At 41.2% G+C, this 21,355-nt stretch overlaps 2 protein-coding genes across 3 annotated transcripts in view; both read left to right on the top strand.

Moving 5' to 3' along the window:
- Nucleotides 1–1,129: 1,129 nt before the first annotated feature.
- Nucleotides 1,130–15,231, top strand: BORCS7 (BLOC-1 related complex subunit 7). The gene is made up of 7 exons (XM_002698498.5): nt 1,130–1,143; nt 2,198–2,264; nt 2,443–2,673; nt 12,188–12,250; nt 12,354–12,397; nt 13,523–13,543; nt 14,346–15,231. Exons 1-7 carry the CDS (start codon nt 1,130–1,132, stop codon nt 14,395–14,397), a joined length of 492 nt encoding a protein of 163 aa, XP_002698544.3. The 3' UTR covers nt 14,398–15,231.
- The window catches only part of AS3MT (arsenite methyltransferase), a 35,889-nt gene continuing 17,056 nt past the window's right edge, over nt 2,523–21,355 (top strand). The window contains exons 1-3 of one of the 2 annotated variants that reach the window (XM_059881795.1): nt 2,523–2,673; nt 13,523–13,543; nt 14,346–21,335. In XM_059881795.1, coding sequence (XP_059737778.1) covers nt 21,335 — 1 coding nt within the window. In that variant the 5' untranslated portion in view covers nt 2,523–2,673; nt 13,523–13,543; nt 14,346–21,334. 2 annotated transcript variants of the gene reach the window in all.

Raw genomic sequence — 21,355 nt, forward strand, 5'->3', positions numbered from 1 at the left:
CAAGAAAACAATGTGTGGACAAAATGGAAATATCAATAATGAGACAGAAAACTTAGAAAGAACCAAAAAGAAATTCTGGAGCTAAAAAGTATAATTGAAATTAAAAATTCATTAGAGAGATTCAAAGGAGATTTAAGCAGACAGAAGACTCAGTGAACTTGAACATAGGACAATGGACAGATTCTGATATCCTGGTTTGCAAAAAGGATCCCCTGAGGTAAGCTGTCATTGACTGAACATATTTCAGACAAGTTCTGATGATTTTCTATTAGTTTTCTATTGCTGCATAACAATATTACCGCACACATAGTGGCTTAAAGCAACACATGTTTATTACCTTATCATGTCTGTGGGTCAGTAATCCAAGGACAGCTTTTCTGGGCCATGCAGGGTCTTAGAATGCTGCAGTCAAGGTTGTGGCCAGGTTCTCATCTAGAGGCTTGACAGGGGAAGGATCTGCTTCTCTACCTGCCTGGTTGTTAGTACTATTCAGTTCCTTTGGGTTGTTTGACTGAGAGCCTCCTTTTTTGCTGACTGTCAGCTGGAGCTCAGCCCTTAGGCACTAGATGGTACTTACAGTTCTTTGCTGCATGGAGTTCTCCAATGGCCGCTTGCTTCCTCACAGCTCAAGAGGGAGAGACTCCAGCAAGATGAACCCTACAATCTTATGTAATGCAATCACATAATCTCATACATGTAATTACATATCTCCCATCACCTATGCATATATGAATGTTTGGAGGTCACATGTCCTGCCCACAAGTAAGAGAGGAGGATTACACAGGGCATGAACACTGGCAGAGACAGATCATAGAAGCCAGCTGTCAGTAGCCAGTTTACTTACCACAGGTGGCTACTTGTTACCATGGCTCTAGAACAACTGATCTTTTCCTAAGGTTATGGGTGTGAAGCAACTGGCATCTCCTGCACTGCTGCTGGGAATTCAGTGGTAAATAACTTTGGAAAATGGTTTGGCAGTCTTTTGAAAAGTTATAGACTTACTATATGACCCAGCCATTTCATTCCCAGATATTACCCAAGATTAATGAAAATAAACTCACATAAAGACTTGTATGTGAATGTTTATAGCAACTGTATTCATCATAACCGCCAAAAGGAAACAGCCAAAATGTCCATCAACAGGTGAGTGGATCAACAAAATAGATCTATCGATACAATGGTCTATATCTCAGCAGGAAAAAAAGGAACAGACTAGTGACACACACAACTAAGTGAATAACTCTCAAAATTGTTATGCTCAGAGAAAGAAGCCAAAAAAGTATTTCCTGTATGATTCCATTTATATAAAATTCTAGAAATCCAAACTAACCTATAGTGCTAGAAAGCAGATTTGTTGCTGGCTAGAGTGAGGGATAGATGGACTACAAAGGGGCACTTGGATACTTGTGGGAGTGATGAAAATGTTCTGTATCATAATAGTTGTAGTAATTCACAGGTGTACACATCCATCACACTCATCAAATTGTACATTACAAAAATATTTTGGGGGGCATGCTGTGTGGCCTGTGGGACCTTTGTTCACTGACCAGGGATCAACCTGCACCACCTGCATTGGAAGTTCAGAGTCTTAACCACTGAATCACCAGAGAAATCCCCAAATTGTACACTTCAAAAGAATGTAGTTATTTGAACATAAATTATACCTTAATAATGTTAAGAACAAGAATTAAATGAAAGAATCAGAGACATCTGAATATAGACACTTGGAAGATAAAGTAATGTTGATATTTAATATAGGTGATTTTAAACAAAATTTGCCAATGTACTGTTACCTCTCTCTGGTACATTGGCCTGAAAATAAACAGCTACATGAAACATTTCAGATATTAATTCTTTTCAAGGTGATCATCAGTTTGCTTTAATAGAACAAAGGGATCATTTATCATTGAAAATTACTAGAAAGGTTAAGCATTTTCCATACCTATTGGCTATCTCATTTACCCTTATAATTGTCTGTTTTGTGAACTTTGCCACTTTTTTCTGTTGGCTTTTCCCTCCTGGATCTTCTGTTTGTTTACTTGTCTCCTCAGCCTGGGAGTTTACTGCATCTCATTTTTCTATCCTCAGTCCAACAGTGTTTGGTGTTTCGTTCACGAAATGTTTGTTAAAATTGAATTGAATGATCTTAATTCTCAGAACGCTTGGGAGATTTAATTTTATTATTTCTATTTTACAGACGAGGAACACAAGATGCAAACGCTGAAGAATCTGCAGTCATGCAACTAACCGGCAGAATTGGGACTGTAATCCATCACACCTTTTGATTTTAAACCATAGGTTTACTGAAATTGTCCTCCATCCTCTTCGTTGATGTTTCACTGAGCCGCGTCTTCTTCAGGATATCAACTGAGTATTTTAAATTTAAGTGGGCAAAGCACAACCTCCGCTAGGCGCATGCGTCCCTTCCTTTTCCCACGGTAGGAAAAAAAGACACCTCCTTTCCTTCCGCTTTGCACATCTTTTGGCCCGGGCGACTCGCCATCGCCCGTGGGGAGGCGTTCAGTGGCCGAAGTGATGGCGACCGGGACCCCAGATTCGCAAGCCCGATTCGGTCAGTCCGTGAAGGGGCTTCTGACGGAGAAGGTGAACACCTGTGGTACTGACGTGATCGCTCTAACCAAGCAGGTTCTGAAGGGCTCCCGGAGCTCCGAGGTAAGCTAGGAGTGACCTCTCCGGGCCTAGCACCCTGGGAATCTCTTTTCTTCCTTGTCTGTGTGGAAGGAGGTGGGGTGGCCGCATTGCATCCTGGGAATTGTAGTCCGTGAACTAGCGGAGACGAGAGGAGAGCTCGTTCGCGGAGGGCGTGCTTTGCACTCGGGTGTGTCTCTGGACAGGACTAATGGTTCTACGAGCCGAGGAGGGAGCAGAGGGGAATGGGGTGGGGAAGAAACCAAAGGATAAGAATCGGTGCTTTAAAGCATACATTGCGCTAGGAGACGGATGAGATAGTGATTCTATCGAGTTCCTCATTTTTTTCCTCAGAGTTGTCTTTAGTGAAGATCTGTCCCTTTTGGCCCCCAAATTCCGCGTGGTTTTGCCCTCAACAGCCCAGATTCCTTTCAGACTTTATTTCTGCGCTGTCTTCCTTGCTGCACTGGGGGCTTTCTCTAGTTGGGACGAGTGAGGGGCCTCTCTCCTTTTGCTGTTCGCGGGCTTCTCTTTGCGGTAGCCTCTCCTGTTGCGGAGCGCAGGCTCTAGGGCGCGTGGGCTCAGCAGTTGTGGCGTGGGGGCCTAGTTGCCCTGCAGCATGTGGGATACTCTCCGACCAGGGATCCAACTGGCCTCCCCTGCATTGCAAGGCGGATTCTTAACCACTGGACCACCAGGGAAGCCCCCTTCAAGACTCTTCTATATCGTGTGTCCACAGATTCATTCTTTTCTGACTTGTCTTTCTGGTCACGTTTTTGGTTTTCTGTTAGCTTTCTCCTTTGCCATGATTTTCCTCTCATCATCCTCTGGCTAGTTCCATGAATGGGATTGTTTGATGGCTTTTCACACCAGCAAGCTTTATATGTGTACGCTTTCTCCTAAAAGAGACCTATCCATTGTACCTTGAGAATTCAACCAAGTGAAATGAAACTGTATGTCCACACAAAGACTGGTATGTGTTCATAGACATTTATCCAAAATAGCACCGAATTGGAAGCAATCCAAATGCCCATATGGCAGGTGATTGGGCCAACAAAATAGGTCTAATGACCCAGCTTGTCAACTTCTAGGTTTTTACCCAGGAGAAAGGAAAACATGTCCATCGTTTTGTTAGAGACCAGCCACGCACATGGTGTATCATGTAAGAAGTCCAGGTTTGGATTCTTTAAAATGGAAGATATCTTAAATATGCTTGCAGAATAATTTGGGGACAGAGTCTTTAGGTTTCTATAATTTCTCCTGTAGACCATTGTCTTGCTCATAATTCATCCAATAGCAGTGTATCTTAGCTACTCATTTTCAACAAGTATATTTGATTTTATAGTAATAGCAACTCTTTCTCCCCCACTCTTCTTTTCCTCATATTTCATCATTATTCCATTAAGTTATATAGTTCCTTTAGCAAGCATGATATGTCTGCAAGTCTTCACCTTCATATATGAATGTTCAAAGTATTAGTTTAGGGTCTGGTACAATTATCTTTACAAAATTAGCTTTTACCTTATGTCCTTAGTTTCTATTGATAGTGACTATAAGAAACAACTGTATAAAAAATGTGTTTACCATAACACTATTGTTGAAGTAATTGATCTGGTGATCCCAGATAGGCTTTGTATGAAGTTCCACATGGTATACTCATTTTAGGATCCAGAGGGCTTCCCAGGTGATTCGGTGGTAAAGAATCCGCCTGCTAGTGCAGGAACTGTGAGTTCGATCCTTTGGGTTAGGAAGATCCCCTGGAGAAGAAAAAGGCAGCCCACTCCAATATTCTTACCTGGAAAAGCCCATGGACCGAGGACCCTGACAGGCTATAGTCCACAGGATCGCAAAGAGCCAGACACAACTGAGCACACCCTCAGGCATCAGAGGAAAATCTACCTGTTTTAAAGAATTGTTGTGTCGCCTTTCACCAAATAAGAATTATGAAACTTACTGTGCTTCATGTTTTACCTTGGTAAATTACCAAGTTTTTACTAAAACTACCACAGTCAGTTTTAGTGGTAGACATATCTACTTCTCCTTTTCATGATTTTTTTAGATTCTTTTTCTGTTATTTTTTTTTAATGTGTGTATTTTATGTAGCTTAATTCATAAATCTTCATAATCACTGATAAAGGAAGTGCTTTTCTTACAGAGAGGAGTTTCACTTGTCCAAGTTCATGCAGTAGCTGGGAAGAGGTAGTACTAGGATTCAAACCTAGGCAGACTGGTTCTAAACCCACACTCTTGGATGCCACTTCTCGTGGCCCCTAGCTGGATTAAGTGGTCAAAAAGCCACAGTACCACTGTTGACTGCCCTGAAGTGGCTTGCTGCTTCCAGTTCCAGCCCCTCATGTATTTTTCGCAAGAGTTTCTTCTGTAGTAGATTTAGATAGGGTGCTCAGTAAGTGGTATGGATTGAGTTAAGCTGAAACCAGTCCAGTTTTCTGGGACAGAGTTGATACACTTCTCAAGCCGGAACTTTGTCTTTATTTTAAATATTGGTTAATATTTTATTTATTTTTAAATTGGAATATACATCAGTTCAGTTCAGTTCAGTCGCTCAGTCCTGTCCGACTCTTTGCGACCCCATGAGTCGCAGCACGCCAGGCCTCCCTGTCCATCACCAACTCCTGGAGTTCACTCAGACTCACGTCCATTGAGTCAGTGATGCCATCCAGCCATCTCATCCTCTGTCGTCCCCTTCTCCTCTTGCCCTCAAACCCTCCCAGCATCAGAGTCTTTTCCAATGAGTCAACTCTTTGCATGAGGTGGCCAAAGTACTGGAGTTTCAGCTTTAGCATCATTCCTTCCAAAGATATCCCAGGGCTGATCTCCTTCAGAATGGACTGGTTGGATCTCCTTGCAGTCCAAGGGACTCTCAAGAGTCTTCTCCAACACCACAGTTCAAAAGCATCAATTCTTCGGCGCTCAGCCTTCTTCACAGTCCAACTCTCACATCCATACATGACCACAGGAAAAACCACAGCCTTGACTAGACGGACCTTTGTTGGCAAAGTAATGTCTCTGCTTTTGAATATGCTATCTAGGTTGGTCATAACTTTCCTTCCAAGGGGTAAGCATCTTTTAATTTCATGGCTATAGTCACCATCTGCAATGATTTTGGAGCCCAGAAAAATAAAGTCTGACACTGTTTCCACTGTTTCCCCATCTATTTCCCATGAAGTGATGGGACCGGATGCCATGATCTTCGTTTTCTGAATGTTGAGCTTTAGGCCAAGTTTTTCACTCTCCACTTTCACTTTCATCAAGAGGCTTTTTAGTTCCTCTTCACTTTCTGCCATAAGGGTGGTGTCATCTGCACATCTGAGGTTATTGATATTTCTCCTGGCAATCTTGATTCCAGCTTGTGTTTCTTCCAGCCCAGCGTTTCTCATGATGTACTCTGCATAAAAGTTAAATAAGCAGGGTGACAATATACAGGCTTGACGTACTCCTTTTCCTATTTGGAACCAGTCTGTTGTTCCATGTCCAGTTCTAACTGTTGCTTCCTGACCTGCATACAGATTTCTCAAGAGGCAGATCAGGTGGTCTGGTGTTCCCATCTCTTTCAGAATTTTCCACAGTTTCTTATGATCCACACAGTCAAAGGCTTTGGCATAGTCAATAAAGCAGAAATAGATGCTTTTCTGGAACTCTCTTGCTTTTTCCGTGATCCAGCGGATGTTGGCAATTTGATCTCTGGTTCCTCTGCCTTTTCTAAAACCAGCTTGAACATCTGGAAGTTCACAGTTCACATATTGCTGAAGCCTGGCATGGAGAATTTTGAGCATTACTTTACGAGTGTGTGAGATGAGTGCAATTGTGCGGTAGTTTGAGCATTCTTTGGCATTGCCTTTCTTTGGGATTGGAATGAAAACTGACCTTTTCCAGTCCTGTGGCCACTGCTGAGTTTTCCAAATGTGCTGGCATATTGAGTGCAGCACTTTCACAGCATCATCTTTCAGGATTTGAAATAGCTCAACTGGAATTCCATCACCTCCACTAGCTTTGTTCATAGTGATGCTTTCCAAAGCCCACTTGACTTCACATTCCAGGATGCCAGGCTCTAGGTGAGTGATCATACCATCGTGATTATCTGGGTCGTGAAGATCTTTTTTGTACAGTTCTTCTGTGTATTCTTGCCATCTCTTCTTAATATCTTCTGCTTCTATTAGGTCCATACCATTTCTGTCCTTTATCGAGCCCATTTTTGCATGAAATGTTCCTTTGGTATCTGTGATTTTCTTGAAGAGATCCCTAGTCTTTCCCATTCTGTTGTTTTCCTCTATTTCTTTGCATTGATCACTGAAGAAGGCTTTCTTGTTTCTTCTTGCTATTCTTTGGAACTCTGCATTCAGATGTTTATATCTTTCCTTTTCTCCTTTGCCTTTCGCTTCTCTTCTTTTCACAGCTATTTGTAAGGCCTCCCCAGACAGCCATTTTGCTTTTTTGCATTTCTTTTCCATGGGGATGGTCTTGATCCCTGTCTCCTGTACAATGTCACGAACCTCATTCTGTAGTAAGACAGTATGTGTTGCAAGAGGGCATCAGAGGGCAAACACACTGAAAGCTTACCCACAGAAAACTAGTCAGTCTAATCACACTAGGACCACAGCCTTGTCTAACTCAATGAAACTAAGCCATGCCCTTGGGGCAACCCATGATGGGCAGGTCATGGTGGAGAGATCTGACGGAATGTGGTCCACTGGAGAAGGGAATGGCAAACCACTTCACTATTCTTGCCTTGAGAACCCCATGAATAGTATGAAAAGACAAAATGGTAGGATACTGAAAGAAACTCCTCAGGTCAGTAGGTGCCCAATATGCTACTGGAGATCAGTGGAGAAATAACTCCAGAAAGAATGAAGGGATGGAGCCAAAGCAAAAAGAATATCCAGCTGTGGATGTGACTGGTGATAGAAGCAAGGTCTGATGCTGTAAAGAGCAATACTGCATAGGAACCTGGAATGTCAGGTCCATGAATCAAGGCAAATTGGAAGTGGTCAAACGAGATGGCAAGAGTGAATGTCGACATTCTAGGAATCAGCGAACTGACATGGACTGGAATGGATGAATTTAACTCAGATGACCATTATATCTACTCCTGCGGTCAGGAATCCCTCGGAAGAAATGGAGCAGCCATCATGGTCAACAAAAGAGTCTGAAATGCAGTACTTGGATGCAATCTCAAAAACAACAGAATGATCTCTGTTCATTTCCAAGGCAAACCATTCAATATCACTGTAATCCAAGTCTATGCCCCAACCAGTAACGCTGAAGAAGCTGAAGTTGAACGGTTCTGTGAAGACCTACAAGACCTTTTAGAACTAACACCCAAAAAAGATGTCCTTTTCATTATAGGTGACTGGAATGCAAAAGTAGAAAGTCAAGAAAACCTGGAGTAACACGCAAATTTGGCCTTGAAATACGAAATGAAGCAGGGCAAAGACTAATAGAGTTTTGCCAAGAAAATGCACTGGTCATAACAAACACCCTCTTCCAACAACACAAGAGAAGACTCTACACATGGACATAACCAGATGGTCAACACCGAAATCAGATTGATTATATTCTTTGCAGCCAAAGATGGAGAAGCTCTATACAGTCAGCAAACACAAGACCAGGAGCTGACTGTGGCTCAGACCGTGAACTCCTTATTGCCAAATTCAGACTTAAATTGAAGAAAGTAGGGAAACCACTAGACCATTCAGGTATGACCTAATCAAATCCCTTATGATTATACGGTGGAAGTTTTATACATAGTAGTGTATATATGCCAATCCCAGTCTCCCAGTTCATCCCATCTCCACCTTCCTCCCTTGGTGTCTTCATCTGTGTCTCTATTTGCTGAAATGGCAACCCACTCCAGTACTCTTGCCTGGAGAATCCCAGGGACATAGGAGCCTGTTGGGTGCCGTCTACGGGGTCGCACAGAGTTGGACACGACTGACGCGACTTAGCAGCAGCAGCAGCAGCAGCAGACTGACTGGGCTTCCCAGGTGGTGCCAGTTGTAAAGAACCTGCCTGCCAATGCAGGAGACGTAATGAAAGACATAAGGAGGGCTCGATCCCCGGGCTGAGAAGATCCCCTGGAGGAGGGCATGGCACCCCACTCCAGGAGTCTTGACTGGAGAATCCCACGGACAGAGGAGCCTGGCAGGCTATAGTCCACAGGGTCTCAAAGAGTTGGACACGACTGAAGCGACTTAGCACACACGCATGCATGCACGCATACCAACTGAGTCTTTTTACTAGATCTCCTACATGACACTTATCATGTACCATATTGCATTTTTCTATAGTTACTTAGGACTTCCCTCGTAGCTCAGTTGGTCAAGAATCCGCCTACAATAAAGGAGACCCGTGTTCAATTCCTGGGTTTGGAATATCCCCTGGAGAAAGAAATGGCAACCCACTCCAGTATTCTTGCCTGGGAAATCCCATGGACAGAGGAGCCTGGCGGGCTACCGTACCTGGACTTGCAAGAGTCAGATACAACTTAGTGACTAAACCACCAACATAGTTACTTATGCATATTTTTGCCATTTTCTTTACTAGGCCCTGAGGTTATGGGAGTATTACTGATGTTCAGTCCTTCTTAGCCCACAGATCATTGCTTCCCTCTTCATCAGTCTCAACAAAGCTGTTTTGTGTGACTATAAGACAAACTGGTGTTGCGATAAGTATGAGCAAGCCTGGGGGAAAATTCATAGAAATGTACAAAGATTCTATACTCAGATCGTTTTACAGGTGAGTTTCAGATGTTGTTCCACTTTAAAGAAACCGAAACTGGAGATCTTAGGTAATATGTTATGTGTGTGGCTGGTTTCTGTAAGCAAAAAATGCAGCAATGTCAATGATTATGTCTGTCATCATAGAAAAGGCCCTGGACCTGCATGCCCACAGCCCCGGCATTCCAGGCCATTTTAAGTCCCATCAGGTCTATCTTCTGAATAACTCTCAAGCCCCTCACCCTGCCGTTTTAAATTGTTACTTCTGTGGTTCGAGTTACTCTTACTACTTTTCTAGAATACTGCTATGTTCTCCTAACCAGTCTCTCTACCTTCAGGCCTGCTCCCCCCAATCGCGCCCCCCCCCCCCATCTAATCCATCTTGTTCACCACATGCTAAAACAGTCAATCTAATCATGTCACTTTTTTGTAGTATTATACTTCTGAATTCTAAGCACCAGCCTTTAGGTCTTAGCTTAGAAGTCACTTCTTTGGACTTCCCTGGTGGCCTAGTGATAAAGAATCCACCTGCCAATGCAGGAGACATGGGTTCGATCCCTTGTCCAGGAAGATCCCATATGCCATGGAGCAACAAAGCCTGTGGCTACAACTATTGAGCCTGAGCTCTAGAGCCTGGGAGATGCAGCTACTGAAGACTGCATGCCTAGAGCCTGTGCTCTGCAACAGGAGAAGCCACCACAATGAGAAGCCCACGCACCGCAACTAGAGAGCAGCCCCTGCTCGCTGCAACTAGAGAAAGCCACATGTAGCAACGAAGATCCAGCACAGCCAAGAATAATAAATAAATAATGAAATCAGGAATTAAAAAAAAAAAGTCACTTCTTTTTGGAAGCCTTCCCTGAGTGCCTACCCTGTAATGGGTTATTCACCACTGCCCCCAAGCTCCCCTGGCATCTAGTGCGTCCCCCTCAGCACCTACCACCAGGTACCATAGGACCTTTGTCCTCTCTAATTCCAGCCTGTGAGCCCTGAAAGGATGGGGGCTGTGTCTCTTACTGGCTTATAAGCACTTAATAAATATTTGTTGAATGAATGAGGAAGATACTATTAGAATGTTCAATTTGTTGGTCACCATCCCTCAGAATCTTCAATTTGTTGGTCACCATCTCTCGTCTGTAGGAGTTTGGAGTTTGCCATTTAAAAGTGGCCACAGGGAGGAAACAGGAACTCTCCTACTTGGTGGGAATGCAAAATGGTATAATCTTAATAGGGAGGGTGATTTGGCAATATGTAGTTCTTGCCTGGAGAATCCCAGGGACAGGGGAGCCTGGTGGGCTGCCGTCTATGGGGTCGCACAGAGTCAGACACGACTGAAGTGACTTAGCAGCAGCAGCAGCAAAATTAAAAACCTCTGATCCAGCAATCAGAATCAAGATTCTGAGTCTATCCAGAGATGCCGGCAAAAAGATACAAAAAGATATGTAAGGTATTTTTTTAGCACTACTTATTAATATGATAGCAAAAGACTGGAAACAGCCCCAAAGTCTTCAGTAGAAGACTGGTTAAATAATCTTATGAGACATCTCTACAGTGGAGTGCTCGGCAGCCCTAAAAGAACAGGTGGAGATTCAATATTTATTGTTGTAGGTCTATCTCAGTATATATTATCGAGTGGACATGGCATGATGTGGAAGAGTGCATATGGTAGGGTACATTTTATGTAAGATGGGCAAAATACATACACATGTCCATTGTTTTATAAAGGAACAATGGAAAGATAAACCAAAAACTAACTTTAAAAATATGTATGCATAGAGGAGTGATACCAGGAGAGGAAGAGGCTGGATAGAAGGTCTTATTTTACTGTTTTGCCTCTAGAAGCACGTAAGATTTTACTAACTTTTGAAGTTAAAAAGAAAAATAAAAGTTGCTATAGGGAGAGAAGTCAGGAGGCTGGATCAGTGCTGGTTTCTTGTTAATTGGAAGTCATCTGACCCAGGGGAACAGGGAAGATTGGTAGACACACGTAACAGGAGCTCCCTTTCATGGCTGGACTTCCTGTCTGCCGTGAACAGGGTGCCTCAGGAAGCAGAACACTTCTGTTGATCTCTTCTTGCTGCTCAGTGCAGAGTCAGATCTGCTGACCACAGGCCACCCAGCTGAAACAGAGCTCACTCAGCCTCTCTCTCTCTCTTTCTCTCTCTCCGCCACAGGGCCCAGCTATCAGTGAATTCATTAAATTCTGCTGCCACCTTCCTCCATTCTTTTCTCTTCCCCAGCTCCATCTGACCATTCTTCACATGGTACTTTCCCACTGGTGAATCCCAAACGTCCTCCCACGTCTTTCCCCAGCGCCCTCCTCCCCTACCCACCCCCTACATCTGTGTTTCTCGTTCCATTTCTGAACAGCTACATCCCTTTGTCCTTTAAAGCCCTATCCTAACTCTTGCCCTCTCCCTCCCCCCAAACAACTCCAAATCTCAAATTTGCCTTAGAGAGTCAGAAGTTAGGTTCTCATTGGGCTTGTGGAGCCAAAGTTTGTTTTCGCAGACTTTTCCTCTTGGCGCTTGATGAGTAAGCTCAGCATTCTGGAGGACTTGATTTCTCAGGCAGTGGCCTTTGGAACAGATGTCGAGCCCATGCCAGCACTGCCATAGTGACAATGAAATGGATTTTCAACATGAACAAATGGGAAATTATCCTCCTTTACATTCGGAGGGTTTGTATTTGTATGGAGTGGCAGAGTAGGGGGAGGAGAGAGGGCCCTGGGAGAACAGCTGCAGAGAGAAGATTACAGGAAGTTTGGAAATTTTGATTATTACCATTTTATTTTTGTCTTCCAGCTGCTAGGTCAGGCAGCTCGAAACATGGTACTCCAGGAAGATGCCATTTTACACTCAGAAGATGTAAGAAACAATTTCTGTTACGATTTGAGTTTTATATGCACAGTTTATGTGGCTTCTGGGAAGTGGAGTGCTCTATTTCTCTCTCTCTCTCTTTTTAATGCAGAGTTTAAGAAAAATGGCAATAATAACAACTCATCTTCAGTACCAGTGAGTATGCGCTCTCCAGTGCCTGCTGCACTCGCTACAGTCGCTCTCTGCAGGCTGCTGCTTGTGGCCTTTGTGCTTTTGCTTATTTTCCTGAAGGCGGGAACCAGGAGCAAAGTGTCAGGAGGGTGGTGGGAGTGGGTGGGGAGGGGGTTAGTCAAGGATTGTTCCCTCTGGAATAGATGCCTGAGACTGCAGAAGAAGTTGGTGTACAGGGTGCGGTCAGAGTGGCAATCACCTTTGTGAACCTCGCTCATATTTTGGGAGCTTCTTAGAGGGAGAGACTGCAAACCCCATAAGGCCAGGGCCCATCCAGGACCGCACACATGCATAGCCCTTGGCACTTGGTGGACACTTAAGTGGTATTTGCCAACTGTCTGTGCCTGAGGGCTTTCCCAGAGTGGCTGCACCTTCCCTGGGGAATGGAGTACATCAGTGACCTTTGTCTTACATTCCCACGTGCGTGCTAAGTCGCTTCAATTGTGTCACCTTAATGTATCTGACTCTTTGCAATGCTATGGACTATAGCCCTCCAGGCTCCTCCGTCCATGGGATTCTCCAGGCAAGAATACTAGAATAGATTGGCATGAGCCCTAACTACTATAAATCATCCAGCAGACTCTGAAATATAGAGACTCCCTTCTCCATTATAGTTTTGGACAAAATTACAATTTAATTAACTTTTCATCTTACTTCATTTTGCTTTTTATTTTATGCAGTTGATATTACACTTAGGTACCTATTGGAAAAATCTGACTGGGAATTTAACTCTTGATAGTTAAATAGCTAAAACATTCATTTTGGGGGTATGTACCTATCAGGTATGTGACCCCTCAGCTCCACGTACCCAAACTGAATTTGAGCCATCCTTATAGTCGGTCGGACCACGTCGCTCACTCTGATAGAGTATTACTACATCTTTAGGTGTAAAATCCATCTTTTCAGCAACTCTGTGCTCAGATAGTGAAGAGAGATTCAATAGCACAATCTTAGGATAGGATGGACAGAAATAGAAAATGTGACAAGCTGGAAATTTGTCCTTCCTATGTATATATCTGATCATAGATAACTTCTTCTAGGTTGCTACATTTTTTTATGTTTATTTTTCTCTTTCCTTCTCTGATTTAGGCAAGAAGCTATTCAGAAGAAGTAAGTAACCCCAATGGTAGAGGAGTAGGGGGCCAACTAACTGTAGCAAGCTGGGGGGAATTACACTGCTGGGCCTAGGATTAGTATAAAACTCTGGTTGACATAGACCCTTAAATTGATTTGTGTTCTAGGATAGCTCACTGAAAATATAAAGAATATTTCAGAGGCATGCAGTAAGTCAATTCACTTCTAGCACAGGTTTTCTAAAAGTTATAGGGTGTAGAGAACCAACCTTCAGGAGTAGACAACTTTTTACATTGGTAATATTTGTTAAGTAGAGTAAATGTGCTGTAGTCATTGAACAGACTTGTATGTTTGTATATGTGTATTTTTTTTAAGTGGACTAAATCAGTCGCTTGCAATATTGTTTATATAATAATTGGCTTTACAGATCTTTTCTTCGTATTTTAAACATGTCTGGTCCCCCCCGCCAGTGGACCAATATAAATTTTTGATTTAGCTTCAGCAGAACTATGCATATATATTTTGTGCAAATACTCTGTGCAAATCATTTGCACAATGAAATGTCTTTTTTTTTCCCACATCGGTTGATTTTTTTTTTCAGTATCTAGTTCTCCATTTTTCTAGGGAGAACATATGATATTGTACTTTCAGGGATAGTAAACTGTTACAAACAAAGAATGTAGAGAAATATACCCCTATCTCTGCACCCAGTCATGAATCTGACCCCATTAATAGCCCCCACATTTAAAGCCAAAAGAAAATATGATTGCATAGAGGGGTTGCTATGATGACAAGATGCCCATTGTAGATAAACTTTTTTCTCTATCCTAATTTACAGCGTTGAGCAGTCTTCAAATCTACAGGACCAGTTGAATCATCTATTGAAATAGAACGAGTTAGAAGAGGGCAAAAGCACTTCTTTGCCTGACCCTGAGGAGGAAGTGTCTTACATACCATGTGCTATGGGTTTGATTTTCCATTTTCTTCTCCAAAAGTTAAGTTAGAGAAGATCTGTGATGATGAACAGTTTTTCCTGAAAGGAAATTAGGTGACTAAATTTTAGAAGCACTTCTTAAATCAAACCAACCCATGTTCTTAATGAATTTTTAAGTTGTTCTGTTAGTTTGATATTAAAACAAAATTAAAAGATGTCTTAGTTTTTCCCACAGAATTTTAATATGTCAAAAGCCATGTTGTCTAAATGTGTTTCTTAAGCAAATACTGAGCAGTGTTTTAAATTCAGACTTAGAGATTCTACTGTGAATTTATAAGAATGATTAATATTTTTTAAAGACTTTTTTTTCTTTTAATCAGACTTTCAGGAAATATTTTAATTTCATGGTCACAGAATGATGATTAGGTAATACCAGTTGTTTTCTTTTCTAGTAACTAAGAAGAGATACTTATTTTATTTGTTGAAGCAAATTCCTTCATGAAAATTAGGCAAATGGTATCATATCTGGCCAGCTGTAACCTCCTGCCTTGACCTTCATTCCTAGGGTTTCTTTGTTGTTGTGACTCTTGATTAAGTGGCCTTGGGTTCATTTTGTAATTTTGCTAGTCGTCAGCAAATTCACTTGTATGACATTACTGCCAAGTGAGAATGCAGCTAAATTACCAAGATTGAAGTATAAGCTTGTGCCATGTAGAAAACCTTATGTTTGTAGACATATACCCGTGTTCACTGAATTTATCTTATTAAATGTCATTGCCTTTGTTCTCAAGTCTGAATGTCTATGCTTTGTTTGAATTTAAAATGGGACTCTAACCTGGTTTAGCTCCATTCTTAATTCACTAAAGTATTGGGAGAAAGCTGACTTAAGAAAATCGTGTTTTTACTGAAAGAAGAAAAGCAAATGTGAGTCCAGTTTAATTCATATTCTCTATCATCAAGTTGAGTAATCATGTTAGATTATACATATATTCCTCATTTTATATATATGCACATTAACTTAAAGTAAAAAATAGGTATGAAGGGATTCACTTATGTATTCATTCTATAAACATTTATTACAATTATTAAATGTAAACAGGCTCAATTTACCTTAAAAAGAATGGTTGCAAACTTACATCAATTGTCATATTATGAGTAAAACATCTGAAATATTATCTGAGGATGTTACCATCAGTTTCTATTTAGCATTTCGCTGGAAGCCACACCTGGTGCAGAAATTAAAATTAAATGTAACTATTAGCAATGAAGAGACAAAATTGTTATCATATAGTAGAATTATCTTCTTAGAAAATCCAAGGACTGATTTTTTTTTAAAGTCACCAGTTTAGAAAACAAAGTTTAACCATCCAAATATACACAAAGCAAAGAAATATTTAAGATGAAAAAAATTAATGTATGCTGGAACAAATATTAAAGAATCAGTAATTGCTTAGGCTTCCCAGGTGGCTCAAGTGGTAAAGAATCTGCCTGCCAATGCAGGAGACGCAGGTTGGATCCCTGGAGGGGGAAGATCGCCTGGTTGAGGAAATGCTTATTCCCATATTCTTGCCTGGAAAATCCCATGGACAGAGGAGGCAGGCAGGTTATAGTCCATGGGGTCTCAAAGAGCAGGACACAACTTAGCGACTCAACACATACACACTATTGTTTATGTTGTATCTGATAAAATAAATTTTACAACTTAATTTTCACAATTAAAATGAAAGATGAAATTTACATTAAATAATGAAACCCTAGTTTGTTGTTGTTCAGTCAGTCATGTTGGACTCTTTGTGACCCCATGGACTGCAGTATGCCCGGCTTCCCTGTCCTTTACCATCTCCCAGAGCTTGCTCAAACTCATGTCCATTGAGTCAGTGATGCCATCCAACCATCTCCTACTCAGTCATCCCCTTCTCCTCCTGCCTTCAATCTTTCTCAGCATGAGTCTTTTCTAATGAATCAGTTCTTCGCATCAGGTGGCCAAAGTATTGGAGCTTCAGCATCAATCCTTCTAGTGAATATTCAGGATTGATTTCCTTTAGGATTGACTGGTTTGATCTCCTTGCAGTCCAAGGCACTCTCAAGAGTCTTCTCCAACAAAGAACATAATGCCAAAATACATGAAAGAAAAGTAGACAATACGAGAATAGGCAGAAATGTATACATAATTTAATAGTTTGTTTCTTATAGAAATAGGTTATGTAGAATTAAATGGCGATCAAACATATGGAGACAAAAGATATTTCTTTAAAATAACATCTGGGTTATAGAGGATATGTTGGAGGATAATTTCAAAATAATGAAAATTCAAATTTTATGCAAGTGAATTTATGTGATGGCACCCAAGCAGTACTATAAGGGAAAAAAGTCATATTTTAAAGTCATACCGTTTACTTTACAATATTGTGATGGTTTTAAAAATAAATAAATAAATAAAGTCATACCGACTCAATGGACATGAATTTGAACAAACTCCAGGAGAAGGTGAAAGACAGGGAAGCCCTCTATATTAGGGATAAAGTAGAAATAAATGCCCCCCTTCCCCCCCCCACCCCCGCCAACCCAAGGGGTTTGTGGTTAGAATTTGGAAAGAGAGCAAAAGAAATCAAAGTAGAATAAGAAAACCAAGCATGTGTTACAAAAGTTTGAAAAATATATGAAACCATTAATTAGTTCTTATAGATTAAACTGGTAAAATGTTGGCTCAGTCATAAAAGTGTAAATTTGTAATTAAACAGGAGATATATAAATCAGTTAGATTTGAAAAGAATTATCAGTTTGATTCCGTATAGACCGAGGTATGGGTTTTCCAGTAGTCGTGTGTGGTTGTGAGAATTGGACCATAAAGAAGGCTGAGCACCAAAGAATTGATGCTTTCTAATTGTGGTGCTGGAGAAGACTCTTGAGACTCCCTTGGACTGCAAGGACATCTAACCAGTCAATCCTAAAGGAAATCAACCCTGAGCTGAAGCTCCAGTACTTTGGCCACCTGATGCAAAAAGCTGATTCATTGGAAAAGACCCTGATGCTGGGAATGACTGAGGGCAGGAGGAAAAGGAACAAGGAAGATGAGATGGTTGGATAGCCTCACCGACTCAATGGACATGAGTTGAGCAAACTCTGGGAGAAAGTGAAGGACGGGGAAGCCTGGTGCATTGCAGTCCATGGGGTTGCAAAGAGTCAGACACAACTTAGTGACTGAACAACAACAAATCAGTTTGATGCTGAAAATTTAATTATTAGTATCAAATGTCTGGTTCATTATAAAGACATAGTATCATAAAACCGACATTTAAAAAAGAGTATGTCCCATCTGGTTATGAGAGATAATCCATAACTTGTCAAAAATAACCAGTTAAAATATCATCTATTTGTAATGGCTATCCTGAGACTTTTCTAGAGTATCAAAGAACAAATCATTTCCATATGCTCCCAAAGTACAGAAAATGATAGCAAGATACCCAGTTCCTTTGCTGAAGTAAATGTAATTTTCATTAAAAAAAATAAATTGAGATAACATATAAGTATTTAGGAGATACTTATTTATGAATATAGAGGCAAAAATCCTAATAAAATCTCTGAAAAATCAAATAGAGAAATATTTAGAAGAGTTGCCAAAATAATTCCAGGATTACAAAGTTGATATAACAGCTGCAAAATACATTAGATTACCAGGAAACAATAAAAATTATACATCACTGTAATAAGCACCAAAAGGGGACTAGAAAAAATTCAACTTCTATTTCCAATTGAAACTTAAAAAAACTCTCTAAAAGTGTGTTTTAGAGGAAAGTATTATAGGACTCCAGAATATTATAGCTGTATGGGGCCTCACAAATGATTAAATTTTGGCCCCATGTTTAACAGATGAAAACACATAGGCAGGGAGATGAAGTGACTTATCCAAAGTCTCTGAGCTTGGTAGTCTTGACTGCTGGTCTAGCTTGCTATTATCTGTTACTTTTCTTTTAAATTGAGACAAGGGTATGTGTGTGCACTCAATAGTGGCTCTTTGTGGCTCCAGTGACTGTAGCCCCCCAGACTCCTTTGTCCATGGAATTTTCCAGCAAGAATACTGGAGTGGGTTGCCATTTCCTCCTCCAGGGGATCTTCTTGATCTGGGGATTGAACCCGTGTTTCTTGTATCTCCTGCACTGGCAGGCGGATTCTTTACCACTGCACCACTTGGGAAGCCCCAGAAACAAGGATGCTTCCTGTCATTTCTAGTATTTAGCATCATACAAAGGAAAGATTTTTGGAACTGAATTTTAACCCATTTACCCCTGCTGCTTCATCTCTGGCAGGTAAACAACCAGTTGGTATTTCTATTAATAGCTTCTGTTTAAATGCTTCTAATGTTTGGAGAATCTTTTACTTGGGGATGCTGGCCATTTGGGAAGCTCTACTTGAAAGGTGGCTCTGTGTATTGAACCAAAATCTGGCTTTCTGGACCATGCTGGAATTGTCAGACCAGTAACTTTAAGTTACACCTTTTAAAGGTTAGATGTGTGGAGTTCTACACAAGGCCATCCTTGGAGGTAAGGAAAGAAAACATGAAAATATCTGTGTACGTTTATGTTTTATTTTTAAAAGAGAAAATTAGGGACTTTCCTGGTGGTCCAGTGGTTAGGGCTCTGTGCTCCCAGTGTCGGAGGCCTGGGTTCGATCCCGGGTCAGGGAACTCGATCTCACATGTAGCAACTAAAAGGGTCCTGCACAGCACAAGAAGGACCCACGTGCTGCAACTGGGATCCAGCTCAGCCAAATAAATAAATAAATATTAAAAAAGAGAAAATTAGCTTTTGCTAGTATTTTAAATATGGCTTGATTTGAGAGCTCTACCTCAGTCTACCTAGCACGTGTACCATTCAGGAGGAGTGATGGTGGTAGTGGTGGTGGTGTAGTCACTAAGTCGTGTCCGACTCTTACAACCCCATGGACTATAGCCTGCCAGGCTCCTCTGTCCACGGCATTCTCTAGGTAAGAATACCGGGGTGGGTTGCCATTTCCTTCTCTAAGGAGTGATACTGAAAACAAAAAAATTCTGTGACTGAGGCCCTGACCAATCAGGATGAGTGACGTTCACAAGCCATCTGGTCCAAAACCAGCCCTGCAGACTAGATACTTCAGGGAAAACTGGGAATAGCCCGGTGTAAGTTGATGGTGGTTTGTTTAATTGTAGCATATCTGTGTGTGGTTAAGCGGATTTAAGGCTTATCAAATGGTTCTTGTGAATAACCGCAAATTGAAGATAATATAATAAAACAAGCACAAGGGGACAAGTAGAAAATGATAAATTTCTTTCCTTAACCTCCCACTCATCTGTCCTTTCAAGATAAAGTTACCATTTTAACAATGAGTGAGAAAGTGACTACTTTTCTAAACGAACTAATTTTAAATGGAGAGAGTGTTTTTAAAAACTTAATATTTAGAAGTTCAGTTCAGTTTAGTCTCTCAGTCGTATCTGACTCTGTGAACCCATAGACTGCAGCATTTCAGGCTTCCCTGTCCATCACCAACTCCCGGAGCTTGCTCAAACTCATGTCCATCGAGTCGGTGATGCCATCCAACCATCTCATCCTCTGTTGTCCCCTTCTCCTGCCTTCAATCTTTCCCAGTATCAGGGTCTTTTCAAGTGAGTCAGCTCTTTGCATCAGGTGGCCAAAGTATTAGAGTTTCAGCTTCAGCATCAGTCCTTCCAATGAATATTCAGGGTTGATTTCTTTTAGGATTGACTGGTTGATCTCCTTGCAGTCCAAGGACTTGCAGTTCCATATTCAGGAGTGTTTTCACCATTAAATGATTGCCCAAAACTAGGTATCTATAAAACTTTACTTTTTAAAAAACTCATTTTTACATACTTAATAGTTAGAAATATTCTGGCCTATAAGAATATTCCAACAAGGATCATTTCCATGGGTTTAGTTTGTTAAAAATACAAAAATACAACAACTTCCTCTTAATATTTAAAAACTAACTGACATCTGGGAAAATTGTTATTATCAGATGAGATTGAAAAGTAAGTAAAATTTGGTAAATTTTCCATTCAGATATCCTTTTAATTGAAACCCCGTATCTCCTTACTATCCTAATGAATAGGAATTCTTGTTGTTACCACAAAATAAAATGTATTAGTGGAGGAAAAACTAAATTAAAAAAAATTTCTGCAAGATGAGATGACAATACCTAGAAAACAAGTGAATTGTTTTAACCTCTAGTAAAAATACTAGAGGTTAAAAATGAACCTAGCCAAGTTGCTTTCCTAAATACCATTCAATATAGATTGTGAACAACTACATAATGTGTGAGTCTATCGCTGTGACATTCTGGGAAAGTTGGGACAACAGATCTATGGTTGTTTAGAAGCTGGAGGTGGGGAGATTTACTATACAAAGAGGAACGAGGAAACTTTTGGGTGAGAGAGTCTCCATTATAGTGATGTGTACTTTGTTAGAAGTCACAAAACTGTACACTTTATAAAAAAAGGTGAATGTTACTGAATGTAAATTATATCTCAATACACTTGACTTTAAAAACTAGATTGAGAAAAGGTGATTTCATTCCCTAAAGAGGCAAAAATCAATGTATGTATGGATGTTAATATGAGCGTTATAAAATGAAAATTACAGTTGAGCAGTAAAGGAAGGTACTAATTAACAGTAATAGCCTTTTCCTGGTTGGAAAGACCAAAAGCCGAGCTGACTTTAGGCCCAGTAGGGCCAGAGCAGCACGTGGGGACACGTGGTCCCTCCCACTGCACAGGTGGGTTCCTGCCCCGGGGCGGGGGCGGGGAATCAGGCCTGCCTGTCTGGGGGTGGGGCCTCGGGAGCGCTGGGCTTTGAGAGCGGTCTGCGGGTGCTCAAGCCCTGGAGTCCGGAGACGGTGGAGACAGTGAGTGTGGTCCTTCTCCT

This window comes from Bos taurus, chromosome 26, assembly GCF_002263795.3.
Source record: "Bos taurus isolate L1 Dominette 01449 registration number 42190680 breed Hereford chromosome 26, ARS-UCD2.0, whole genome shotgun sequence".
In the NCBI taxonomy this organism is placed as follows: domain Eukaryota; kingdom Metazoa; phylum Chordata; class Mammalia; order Artiodactyla; family Bovidae; genus Bos; species Bos taurus.

Excerpts from the sequence above, each read along its gene's own strand:
- BORCS7 (XM_002698498.5), top strand. Across the intron at positions 2,674-12,187 it reads AGGGCTCCCGGAGCTCCGAG|CTGCTAGGTCAGGCAGCTCG; the intron begins GTAAGCTAGGAG and ends TTTGTCTTCCAG. Across the intron at positions 12,398-13,522 it reads ACAACTCATCTTCAGTACCA|GCAAGAAGCTATTCAGAAGA; the intron begins GTGAGTATGCGC and ends TCTCTGATTTAG.